The 10,988-nt window shown below is 42.7% G+C and overlaps 2 protein-coding genes across 3 annotated transcripts; one reads left to right on the top strand and one right to left on the bottom strand.

The window, feature by feature from the left end:
* Positions 1–383: 383 nt before the first annotated feature.
* Positions 384–8,223, bottom strand: nolc1 (nucleolar and coiled-body phosphoprotein 1). Of its 2 annotated transcripts, none has more exons than XM_044213314.1 (14): positions 8,025–8,223; positions 7,624–7,679; positions 6,565–6,725; positions 6,332–6,450; positions 6,137–6,221; positions 5,888–6,012; positions 5,572–5,683; positions 4,853–4,981; positions 4,685–4,774; positions 4,257–4,586; positions 2,228–3,589; positions 1,847–1,974; positions 1,612–1,695; positions 384–1,505 (listed from the first exon to the last, which is right to left on the bottom strand). In XM_044213314.1, the coding sequence occupies exons 1-14, from the start codon at positions 8,205–8,207 to the stop codon at positions 1,347–1,349; spliced, it is 3,123 nt and encodes a 1,040-aa protein (XP_044069249.1). In that variant the 5' UTR covers positions 8,208–8,223; the 3' UTR covers positions 384–1,346. The 2 variants fall into 2 exon arrangements, with proteins under 2 accessions (XP_044069249.1, XP_044069248.1); XM_044213313.1 differs by having other exon boundaries at positions 6,332–6,453; positions 8,025–8,222.
* A 374-nt stretch (positions 8,224–8,597) lies between these two features.
* On the top strand, positions 8,598–10,516 carry mrps6 (mitochondrial ribosomal protein S6). The gene is made up of 2 exons (XM_044213321.1): positions 8,598–9,086; positions 10,398–10,516. The coding sequence occupies exon 1, from the start codon at positions 8,748–8,750 to the stop codon at positions 9,078–9,080; it is 333 nt and encodes a 110-aa protein (XP_044069256.1). The 5' UTR covers positions 8,598–8,747; the 3' UTR covers positions 9,081–9,086; positions 10,398–10,516.
* The last annotated feature ends 472 nt before the right edge of the window (positions 10,517–10,988 follow it).

Here is a 10,988-nt window from a genome sequence, read left to right as displayed (position 1 = left end):
TTTGACCATTTGATTTTTAATCTGTCACATCTCCCCGTTATTTGTTTTAATGGAAGTGCAATTAGCATCCCCTGAAAGAGTACTGTACTGCGAGTTTCACATTTACAACTGAAGGTCAGTACTGGAGCAAAGAGCTACCTGATTGCCATCTAGTGGCTTTAATAAAACTTTCAAGTCAACTTTCTAGCTAAATGCTTGGATCATCAATAGATGGACGAAGCAGCTCATAATTTGTAGATGCATACTAAAAATATTGACTTCTTCCCCATTTCTGTGCATGTAAAACTAATCAACTGAGTGAACACAATGAGAAACTGCCCCTGTCTAACAGGACAAATGAGTGTCAATGAATAAAAAAAACCCAAAACAACAAAGCCTCAAAATCAGGATTATAAGCACATCAACATTTAATCTGTTATGTCTTTAATTACCGCTACAAGAATTGACAATAAAAATAAAAAAAAGTACACAAATGTTTGTAGAGAGTAAATTCAAATAATTGAAACAAACATGGCTCTCCGTTATGTTGGTGAATAAATTCCATACCACTGATGAACACTTTAGAGAGGGTTTGACAGGGGTATCCTAACATCAGAAGAAACAATAAAGCAAAATGGCTTGAGAATAGCTCGAGATGGCTTGAGGTCCTAAAGGTTTAAATGGAATAAAACTTAATAAATACACAGTATAAAACTCAGTTCTACTCTCTAAATGTCCATGTAATGTAAAGAGAAAAAACCCGAGCACACACCCTCTCCGTATTTAAATGTGGCCATATAAAACCAAACAAACTTCAAGAATCCATGTGATCCATTAAAAATCAATATCAGCCTTTCTTAATACATAATAAAGAACCTGTTGGGATGCATGGCTGTCATTCATACATAGATAAATGAAAATGAAAAATGTATGTTACAAAGAAATAAGACATGTCATTTGAGAATAAAGTACAGGTTAACAAAGTCAAAACAAGCAAAAAAGGGGCCCAACGCACACAATTTACCATTAACAGGTGGCCTGCAGCCACCTAGTGGCTATAAGTGGTAATCATGTCACATGGATGTCAACCTTAAGCAGTTTGGTCTGAAGTCACAGCTGGGAGCATCTCTCTCCTGCTGCCACAGCTCGACTAACTGTAGCTTCAGAGCAGAGATCAAACTATTGGTCTCCATTACAAACTAAGGGCAGCTATGAAAGTGCCAGCTCAGCTCTACAGGTCACATTCCTCGGTTGTGTGCTGCTGTTGCTGGGTTGTGATAATAGAGGGACTGTTTACAGACAACTGATAGTCCTGGTCACACAGGTACAGTACAGTTCAGGTGAGAGGGGCCAGAGGGAGAAGTTCCTCAGTCACTGTCAAACTTAATGGAGTTGACTGTGGTGGAGATGGCTCCGCCACGGTAGCTTCCCCTCTTCTTCTTCGTCTTTTCATGTCGGAATGACTTGCCTTTTGTGAACTTGAGCACATCGTTAGCTTTCTGGCCCCAGTCCCCTTTGGCTCCAGACTGGAATAGCAAAGAGAAATGAACATGTTTTATAGTAAATTATTGGCTGGCCTCAGCAATCTTAGTGTGCTGCTGTAAGAATGCTCGCAGACGTTACTGAACTCACCTTTGCATCAAAAGAGTTGTCTGTAAGACGGGGATCCACATCTACTTCTTCCTCTATTATTCTACGAAACGGTACGTTGGAAGACTGAAAGAAACAAGTTATTTCCATCAAATTATGGCTCTTTTCCCTTCAGGAAAACAATCACTTTTATCCAGCAGCTATTGGTTGTATATGTTTTGACTGAAGACTGGCAACTCAGGCTTAGGACCAAGTTCCAGTCTCTAGCAGGTCTTACCTTCTTATTGGCTTTAGGAAAAGTCTGTGGTGTGGTTGTTGCTTTCTTGTTTTTTGGTGTCTTGACTTCAGTCTCTTCCTCTTCACTTTCTGATGATTCACCATCTCTTTTTCTCTTTCCATTGGTACCTGCATGAATCAGAGGAAAAAGTTACTTGTGCTCATATTAGGAGAACTGTGTACCAGTCAACACTAAGTGTTCCATAATATAAGATGCATGAAATTACGCAACACTAGACCAATAAAAGGTGGGGTAAAAAGCAATAAGCCAAACCTTTCAAGTAATGGCCGTTTGAGGGATCCAGTGTGCAGTTTACCCATTAATACATTTAATCTCCCTGTTAAATGGCCACATCACGTTCAGTATTTGGTTGAGACTTACCATTTGTTGCGGGGGTGTTGGGTGCTGTGGCTGCTTTGCGTGGAGCTTCCTCCTCATCTGATGAAGTGTCTGAGGAGCTGCTGCTGTTCTCTTTAGCTTTAGCTGCTGGGGTCGTCTTGGCTTTTACAGCAGGTGTAACAGGTTTTACAGTACTTTTACCGGCCTCTTCTTCCTCTTCAGAGCTGCTGTCACTGGAGGAGGACTCTGCTGGCTTTGCTGGGGCCTTGGCTGCCTTGGTTGTGGCTACCTTGGGTGTGGCTGCCTTGCTGATGGTGACTGCAGGCTTAGCAGGGGTGGACTTTGTCTCAGTCTCAGAATCAGAGCTGTCCGAGGAGTCAGAGCTGCTCTCCTCAGCCTTCTTTGTTGGAGCTGCAGCTGCCTTTGTGGCTGCGGGCTTGGGTACTGGCACTGCCTTCTTGGGTTCCTCCTCATCACTGGAGCTGTCATCACTGGAGTCTGCAGGAGCCTTGGTGACAGCAGGGGCAGGTTTCTTGGCCGCTGCTGCTGGAGCTTGTTTCTTGACTGCAGGTTTGGCTGCCTCATTCTCAGAGTCTGAGCTGTCAGAGTCAGAGCTGCTGTCTGCTGCTGCACCAGGCTTTGTAGAAGGCTTTGTAGCAGGCTTTGTAGCAGGGGTAGCTGGTTTAGCTGTTGGCTTGGCTTTTACTGGTTCTTCCTCATCCTCAGAAGAAGAGTCAGAGTCTGAGCTGCTCTCTGCTGCAGCAGCAGGCTTTGCTGCAAGAGTAGCAGGCTTTGAGGCTGGCGTAGCTGGTTTAGCCGCTGCAGGTTTAGCCGCTGCAGGTTTAGCCGCTGCAGGTTTAGCCGCTGCAGGTTTAGCCTTGACTGGTTCTTCCTCATCCTCAGAAGAGGAGTCAGAGTCTGAGCTGCTCTCTGCTGCTGCAGGAGGCTTTGCTGCAGGAGTAGCAGGCTTTGAGGCTGGCGTAGCTGGTTTAGCCGCTGCAGGTTTAGCCTTGACTGGTTCTTCATCCTCAGAGGAGGAGTCAGAGTCTGAGCTGCTCTCTGCTGCTGCAGGAGGCTTTGCTGCAGGAGTAGCAGGCTTTGAGGCTGGCGTAGCTGGTTTAGCCGCTGCAGGTTTAGCCTTGACTGGTTCTTCATCCTCAGAGGAGGAGTCAGAGTCTGAGCTGCTCTCTGCTGCTGCAGGAGGCTTTGCAACAGGGGTAGCAGGCTTGGAAGCCGGGGTAGCTGGTTTAGCCGCTGGCTTGGCTTTCACTGGTTCGTCCTCGTCCTCAGAGGAGCCCTCTGTATCAGAGCTGCTCTCTGCGGCAGGTTTAGAAGCAGCAGGTGTTGGTGGGGCTGCAGTTTTAGTGGCAGGTTTTGCAGGAGCCTCATCTTCAGAGCTGCTATCTGAAACAGCAAACAATATTTTGAAAATTACACAGATAGACACATGAATGTACACGTTGCCTGTTCTTTAGGTACACCTAACTTAAACCTAATGCAGTTTAACACAACAGTCCTGAAATAAATCCTACCTTCATGAAAGTTATAATGTTCAGTTTCTGTTTTTGAGCTGTACTGATTCAACTTAATGATCATTGTGGAGTTTGTGGTGCTGTTGAATTGTATTGTGTCAAACTGACTGATATTTCTATTATTTTGTTCACCTCATTTATATCAATGAGGGTAGGCTAAATAACAAAAACACCTCTCAGTATAATGCAATACAGTTAAACAGAACCAACAGTCAACTGTATGGTCCAAAATGATGATAAGATGAATCAACAACTCTCTACAAAAATGGGAAGTTATACCCTCATTAAAGTAGGATTTATTGCAGGACTGTTGTATTAGACTGCATTAGTGTTAGCTAGGTGTACCTAATAAATGGGCACCCAAGTGTATATAACAAAGCAGGGGTGAGAATACAAATAACAATTGACTAAATGATGAATACTAGCCTTGATCCCACCACAAACTGGTAGAACAGGCAAAGAGATATACATAAATGAAAGCAAATTCAAGGTATGACAAGAAATATTTCACTCTTACAGAAATGCTAAGCTCACATTACCTGAGCTTGAGGACTCGTCTTTTTTAGCTGGGGTATTCTTGGCAGGTGCAGGTTTAGCTCCGGGCTTCTTTGCCGTCTCCTCCTCCTCCGAACTGGAATCTTCCTCTGAGGAGTCTTCTTTAGCAGGTGTGGCTTTAGCTGCAACAGGTTTAGCTGGAGCAGCCTTAGCAGGAGTCACCTTCGCTGCAGGTTTCTTCACCTCTTCTTCCTCCTCTGAACTTGATGAGTCTGAGTCTTCTTTTTTAGCTGGGGCAGATTTGACTGGGGCTGCTTTAGCTGGGGTGGCTTTGGCTGCGGGTTTCTTTGCCTCCTCCTCATCAGAGCTTGAATCTGGAAAGACATGGGCATGAAGAACAATATTTATCACATGTTCACAGGCATCGGATCACGCTGAGTAGAAAATGAGTGACTGGGATTCTGATCGTTACCTGAGCTCTCAGAGCTGGACTCCTGCTTCTTTGCAGAGGGTTTGGGCACACCAGCTTTGGCAGCAGTGGCCTTGACTGGTGCAGGTTTCGCTGTGAGGATTACAATGCTGTTAGACTTGTCAGTAAAAACACTGACACTTCAAGCTGAGAAAGGTGGGCACCTCTTACCTGCTACTTTCTTCTCTTCTTCCTCGTCACTGCTGTCATCACTGCTGTCTGACGAGTCGCTGTCCTTGGCCTTGTTGGCTGCTGGAGCTTTCTGTACTGAAGCAGGAGGTGGTACTGCGCTGTATGCACCTACCAAGACAAAGGAATCTGATCAACATCATGACATACAACACAAGGCCGTGGTACATTTATACAGTACTTCAAGCACTTAGGGCCAGGTGATCAGCTCCTTTAGATAGGACACATGGTGGACTGTCAGAGCCATGGATGGGAAGGATGGAAATGGGCATGGGGAGGAAGGAGAGGTGTTATGGAGGAGCGACTATGATGTGTCAACATCATAATCGTGGCCTCTGAGAAGGCACTAGCAAGTTTCAATCTTATTTTTGAAAGAAAAAGAAAAGTTTCTGGATGGGGAAAAGATGACAGGACAGACTATAGACTGCAAAAGAAATCTTTGGTTAATTTAACTACTTTTCCATGTAGCACTGTTTGACTCGGGCATCTCATTAACATGTTAAAAACAAATGGAAGCTCTGTTCCGATTGGTGAATGTCACTGAACTAATTTCAAGTGCAATCAAACCTCCCCTGATGTTCATCGCTCTTCCCAGCGCCACACATCTTTTGTAACTGGAGATTGTCGGGCTGTTATTGTGTAGTGTGTAGAAGCCATTGAGCATACAATGGTAAAAAATAAATAAAAGTATAAAAACACACCTGCTTTGGGCTTTTTGCTGGGCGGAGCCTCATCTTCAGATGAAGAGTCTTCACTGCTCGATTCAGCAGCAGCAGCTGCCGCAGCCTTCACTGGGGCGGGTTTGACTGGAGCCTATCAGGACATGTGAAGCAAGCAGTTTCATTCATTGTCTATCGTAATTGTGCTTTGGCAACACATGTCCAATACAACCCATTGAATTGATTAGTCTGCTGTATATGTTTACCTACTACAATCAATATTTGATTAAGCTTGCTCTACATTATTCTAACAAAAACATTTAATAAGATTAAGATATGGTCAGATTTTTTAGCATACCTTGGCTGGCTCTTCATCTTCAGAATCTGAGGAACTGTCTTCACTGCTGCTCTCCTGCTTTTTCTGAGCTACACCTTTAGCTGGAACAGCTGGTTTGGGTGTCGTGACTGCACCAGCCTTGGGTTCTGTTATTCAGAGGTAAATCAGATAAATTAGACAAAAACTAATTTTCATTATCAGCTCAATTTTAGTTCACAATTAAAGACAGTTGCATTACACAGTATTAATGACTTCTGGCTATAAACTCACTTGGTGCAGGGGCTTTGGCGGGCTGCTCATCCTCAGAGTCAGATTCTTCACTGCTAGAGCTGCTGTCTTTCTTCCTCACAGGAGCCTATATGCACATAATACATTTTAATAATAGCATAAACCCACAAACATAGCATATATTTTCAGCAATTACTAGATCTGGGATGAATCTTTAGTTAGAATATTCCCTCCTACCTTTGGAGGAGCCTTTGCAGGGGCCTTTGCAGGGGCCTTCTCCTCCTCCGAGTCACTGGAGTCTTCACTGCTGCTGGATGCAGCTTTAGTAGCTACTGCTTTAGCAGGCACCACCTTGGCTGCTAAAACAAACATTAATGTAATCTGATAATGCTGTAGAAGGTTTCAAAATGGCACATTACTGACAGAATTCAACCAGCCTCAGTTCGCTGTGTCAAATATACTGATATTACCTGCAGGGGCTGCCTTAGTTGGTTTTGCAACAGCTTCATCCTCGCTGCTCGACTCTTCACTGCTCGAGCTCTCTGTACTGGTTTTTGCTTTCTTGGCGGATGGACCATTTGTAGCTTCAGTCTTGTTGGTAGGTGCTTTTCGTTTCTTGGTTTCAGGAGATCTAGGAAGACCCATAGTGATGTTAAAGGGAGAATCTACCCTAACATAGAATGTACTGGCCATTTGTAAAATAAACAGCTTAGATTTCATTTTTTAAATTGTCACCTGGAGACAAATCCTGGAGCTGCTGCTTAGAGAGCAAAATAAGCCCTAGGATATTTGGACAGCAGCAGTAGTGATTGTACAAATTAAGACGGTGTAGTCCCTCATTCGTCCAGGAGTGTTCTATCGTAGAAAAGGTTTCAGTCGTAGTCATCTGGACACTGTTTTCAGAATCAAGACGTTTTGGCTCCCGTCCAGAAGTTATTCTCAATTGACTTCCAGATGGGAGCCGAAACATCTTGATTCTGAAAACAGTGTCCAGATGACTACGACTGAAACCTTTTCTACGATTGTACAAATTAGCTTAGTTTTACAGGGAAATACATATTGATCTGCGTCACTACAAATGTACTAATGTTCGCCAAATGGCCCATGGGCCAGATGTTAAATTGGCTATTTAGGTACATTTTAAGTGGATATGGGGATATTTTCTGTTTCACAGCTGTAAGCCCACAGAGTCGATCATAAATTCAAGGGTTTGCGGATCAAGTGTGACCTGATAATGTCACCAGTTCAAGCACTAATCTGCTGCTAAGGAGGACAGAGCCTTGCAGATATTGGCTTTACAGTCCAAAACGCGGTGTTAGGTCTGCTTTAGGGGTAGATTTCTGCTTTGAGAGGTTTTACCAGTAACGTTAACTTAGACAACGTATCCAACTTCCATGACGCCATTTGATAGGAAAAAGAAACGACCCACAAAGCTGGCTTGGCCATATTTTCAAAGTGTATTGATATTAGTTTAAACTAAATAAACGCTAGCATTGAAAGAGGAGCGAAAAAGACAATAAGCAACTCACTTCACCCAGAAGTTGTAGATGTCGACGAGGCTTTCTTCATTTTGATCCTGTGGAGTCTGTAGAGAAACACGTGAAGCACTGACTTAGCCAACCACTTCCAGCTGTTTTAAAGTTTGTAGAATTGAACAAATCAGTTGCAATTCCCTGCAATGCAAAACATTGTATGATTCTCATTCATAATCTAATAGATGATAACGCTAATGAGTTCAGGAGAAAGGGGGGGCAGCTGAAACACAACTTGTCTGTGTGCCCCTACACGTGCTAACTTTACCGGCGGCCGTACGGTCTCTGCACATAGCTAACGTTACTCCTCGTGCAGTCTGTCTTAACTTCAAGTCAAAGCACCTAGAGACAGACAGCACGTACAACTGGCTGTCAACCACACAAGGTGAGCCGCTTACCACTTTAGTCTGTTTCAGAAACTGCTGAGCCGCCTTGGTGAACTTGTTCTCCAGAAGAAACGAATATACGCATTTGTAAAGATCACTCGGCATCGAATTTTGCGCCGCCATCTTCAACACGCTCCTTCTGGAAGAGAAGGAAGTGAACGGAACCGTAACTTGTGGGCATGTGCGCAGGCGCATAATGACGACGTCAACATACTCTTCAGACACTTTATGAACAGATTTAATAGGTTAATTTGCCCTGCAGTTAATTGCTAAATAAATTCATAAACAGCACCGACTATTTTCTCTAAAAAATGATATTATGCATGTATAAAAGTTATAGCTCTGGATTACAAAAACTAGGAAATCGTGGTAGAGTAGGACCAGTAGGACCCATAGGTAGGACCTCATGAACGTTAGCAAAGATACTCCTATCTCATTTTCCTCTCGGGATTTTATTGGTTTACACATAAATTACGTTCAAAAAAAGCATTCGTTTATTAAATCAGTATAGTATTGTAGTAATTGAACTGCACATTTTATACACCGTTCTTCTTATTTGTAATATTTAGCCATGTCGTGGTCAATATAGGCGCATGCTTTATACGTCATCACCAAAGACCTTTCCTGTTCCTCGTGTCATAACATGGTCGTCTTTGAATTGAGTAATCTGGCAATGACATCAACCCGGCTCCGGCTGAATTAAAAGTGTGAATCGAGGATTTCTTCGCCGAAGCCATGCCTCGCTACGAGCTGGCCCTGATCCTGAAGGCGATGCAGCGGCCGGAGACAGCGGCTGCTCTCCGGCGGACAGTGGAGACTTTGATGGAGCGGGGCGCGGTGGTGAGGGACCTGGAGAACCTGGGGGAGAAACTGCTTCCCTACAAGATAACCAAACACAATCAGAGACACAGCCGAGGGGCTTATTTTCTGGTCGATTTCTACGCAGCTCCCAGCATCCTCACAGGCTTACTGGATCACCTGCACCGTGATGTGGACGTGGTGAGGCCCACTGTGCTGAAGAAAGACGCCGAAGTTTCCAGCAGTAACTGCTGTGGCCCCCAACAGTGATTGAATGTAAGGAATACCTCATGTGGATAAAGCCAAGCGCGTCAGTACTAACCCTGCATCTGTTTAAAAATGAATCCCACAACTGGTGTATGAGCAGGAGTGATGTGCGTCCACCAGTCGCCAAAATGTTGGGATTCATGTGTCTACATAACTTATGTAACTGTTCCATCCATGGATTTAGGGCTGCAACTAAAGAATATTTTAATCATTTATTAATCTGCTGAATCAATCAATTAACAGTTTCTTAGTTCGGCATTTTACTGTCACAGGTTAAGATAGAGCTCAAAGTGATTCCTAAAGTAAAACAGCTACAGTATTCAATCTAAGGTATAAAACCAAGTAGATCCAACAACTCATTACATTTGTGAAGCTGTGACGTCCAAGGTTTTTAATTGATAAAAACAAAGACTAATTGCAACCTGGGTTAATAAGAGGCAACAATAAATAAATTGCTTATGTACATAGCCCTTATGAACATGCACAACAGTGTAAGACTTAAAGGTGGTGGCTTTGTTGTAGTTAACAAAGGTGAATAATTGTTTATAGGTTTTAAGGAGAAAATGTGAATGATTAAAAGTGCCCAGGAGTTTAACAAATGATGAAGAACATACACATGGTTTTACAATATTATAATCCTGACACAGTGACAAAGAAGAGACTGTAGATCCTGACACAATCTTATTGCAACACCTGTCTTGCTGAAAAAAAGAACAGACTTGGTGATTGAGAGACAGAGCAAAAACACAAGTCAGGCCAAAGGCACATACCACGACAGGGTCACAGGGGTGAACTCATTATGGACGCCGCACAAATGACATGTCAAAGATGTTGGCTGATACATCCTAACTGCACCCACCAATGCTAGAGATATATTTTCTTTTTCAAGGCCAATATGTCTGATCTTGCGTCAAATGTAGTAGAGCCAGACCAATATTTTGGCATGGCAGATATAATTGGCTTATTTGGCTTATCACAGATATATCAGTATGTCGCTATAGGCTAATTAACAAGAAGTTGCAGTACAGAAATGCCCAAAATATGTTTATTTAGAAACAATGTTTCTATTACATAGTTTTTCCGCCAGAAAGTACTGTTTATTTTTCAGCAGTAACATTTCGTGCTCAGTACATATCTTTGTCACAATTCTTAAAGAAACAACTGTAGTGGATCTTTGTCAAAAATGTTAATGGTTTGTCTTTGTTGTTTGTTCATTAAACATGTTTATGCAATCAATATCCTTCACCTTCTGTTGACGGAGATCATGCTGTGCTGACTGCTGTAACTTAACCTTATGCAATTGTTCCTTTTGTTTTACAGGGTTCACAGCTCCTTTCCAGAAGATATACAGTGTGATGCTTCCCTCTTTGACCTTTTCCATAGTTGTCGACTTATATTTGGATGTTATGTCATAATAAACTACTTTTTTTTCTATCTTAGTTGCAAGTTTTTCTTGACTTCTTGTTAAAACATTTTATACATTGTGCTCCACATGTTTAGTAAAGTGATGGCAATTTCAGCTCTAATTTTCATTCCAAACCTAGATGTGGTTTATGCAGTTTGGACATTTTTAAGTGGTTGAGCAGCCATCTGGACTTGATCACTATCCTCTGAGAAAACACTGTAAGTAATAAATAACTATGACACTGCCACTGAGCTTCAAAACTTGGCTGAGTTGTCCTCATTGGATCAAATTAAACAACTTCCAAGATTTTAAGAGATCATGGTTCCATATATTTTTCAGGGACTTTCACAAGCTTGTTGATTTTAGTTAGTTGGCTGGAATGGCATTTATGTTGTGTAAGTCCACCTTTGCATTTATGGACTAGGGACAATTTTAAACTTATTAAAACAGTGTAAACTCACTGGGTAGAAATTAGCCTTGAATCTTGTTGTCTTTCAAACGGCTTT

This window comes from Siniperca chuatsi, linkage group LG11, assembly GCF_020085105.1.
Source record: "Siniperca chuatsi isolate FFG_IHB_CAS linkage group LG11, ASM2008510v1, whole genome shotgun sequence".
NCBI classification, from domain to species: Eukaryota; Metazoa; Chordata; class Actinopteri; order Centrarchiformes; family Sinipercidae; genus Siniperca; species Siniperca chuatsi.
The sequence above is the reverse complement of the archived record's forward strand: the minus strand, read 5'-3'. Positions and strand labels throughout refer to the sequence as shown.

What these genes read in the sequence shown, in the direction of transcription:
- nolc1 (XM_044213313.1), bottom strand. Translation starts at nt 8,207, where the DNA reads ATGCGCCTGCGCACATGCCCACAAGTTACGGTTCCGTTCACTTCCTTC. An exon ending in CAACACCCCCGCAACAAATG is followed by an intron (nt 1,975 to 2,227) that starts GTAAGTCTCAAC and finishes TGATTCATGCAG; the next exon opens with GTACCAATGGAAAGAGAAAA. An exon ending in ACAACTCTTTTGATGCAAAG is followed by an intron (nt 1,506 to 1,611) that starts GTGAGTTCAGTA and finishes TTGCTATTCCAG; the next exon opens with TCTGGAGCCAAAGGGGACTG.
- mrps6 (XM_044213321.1), top strand. Translation starts at nt 8,748, where the DNA reads ATGCCTCGCTACGAGCTGGCCCTGATCCTGAAGGCGATGCAGCGGCCG.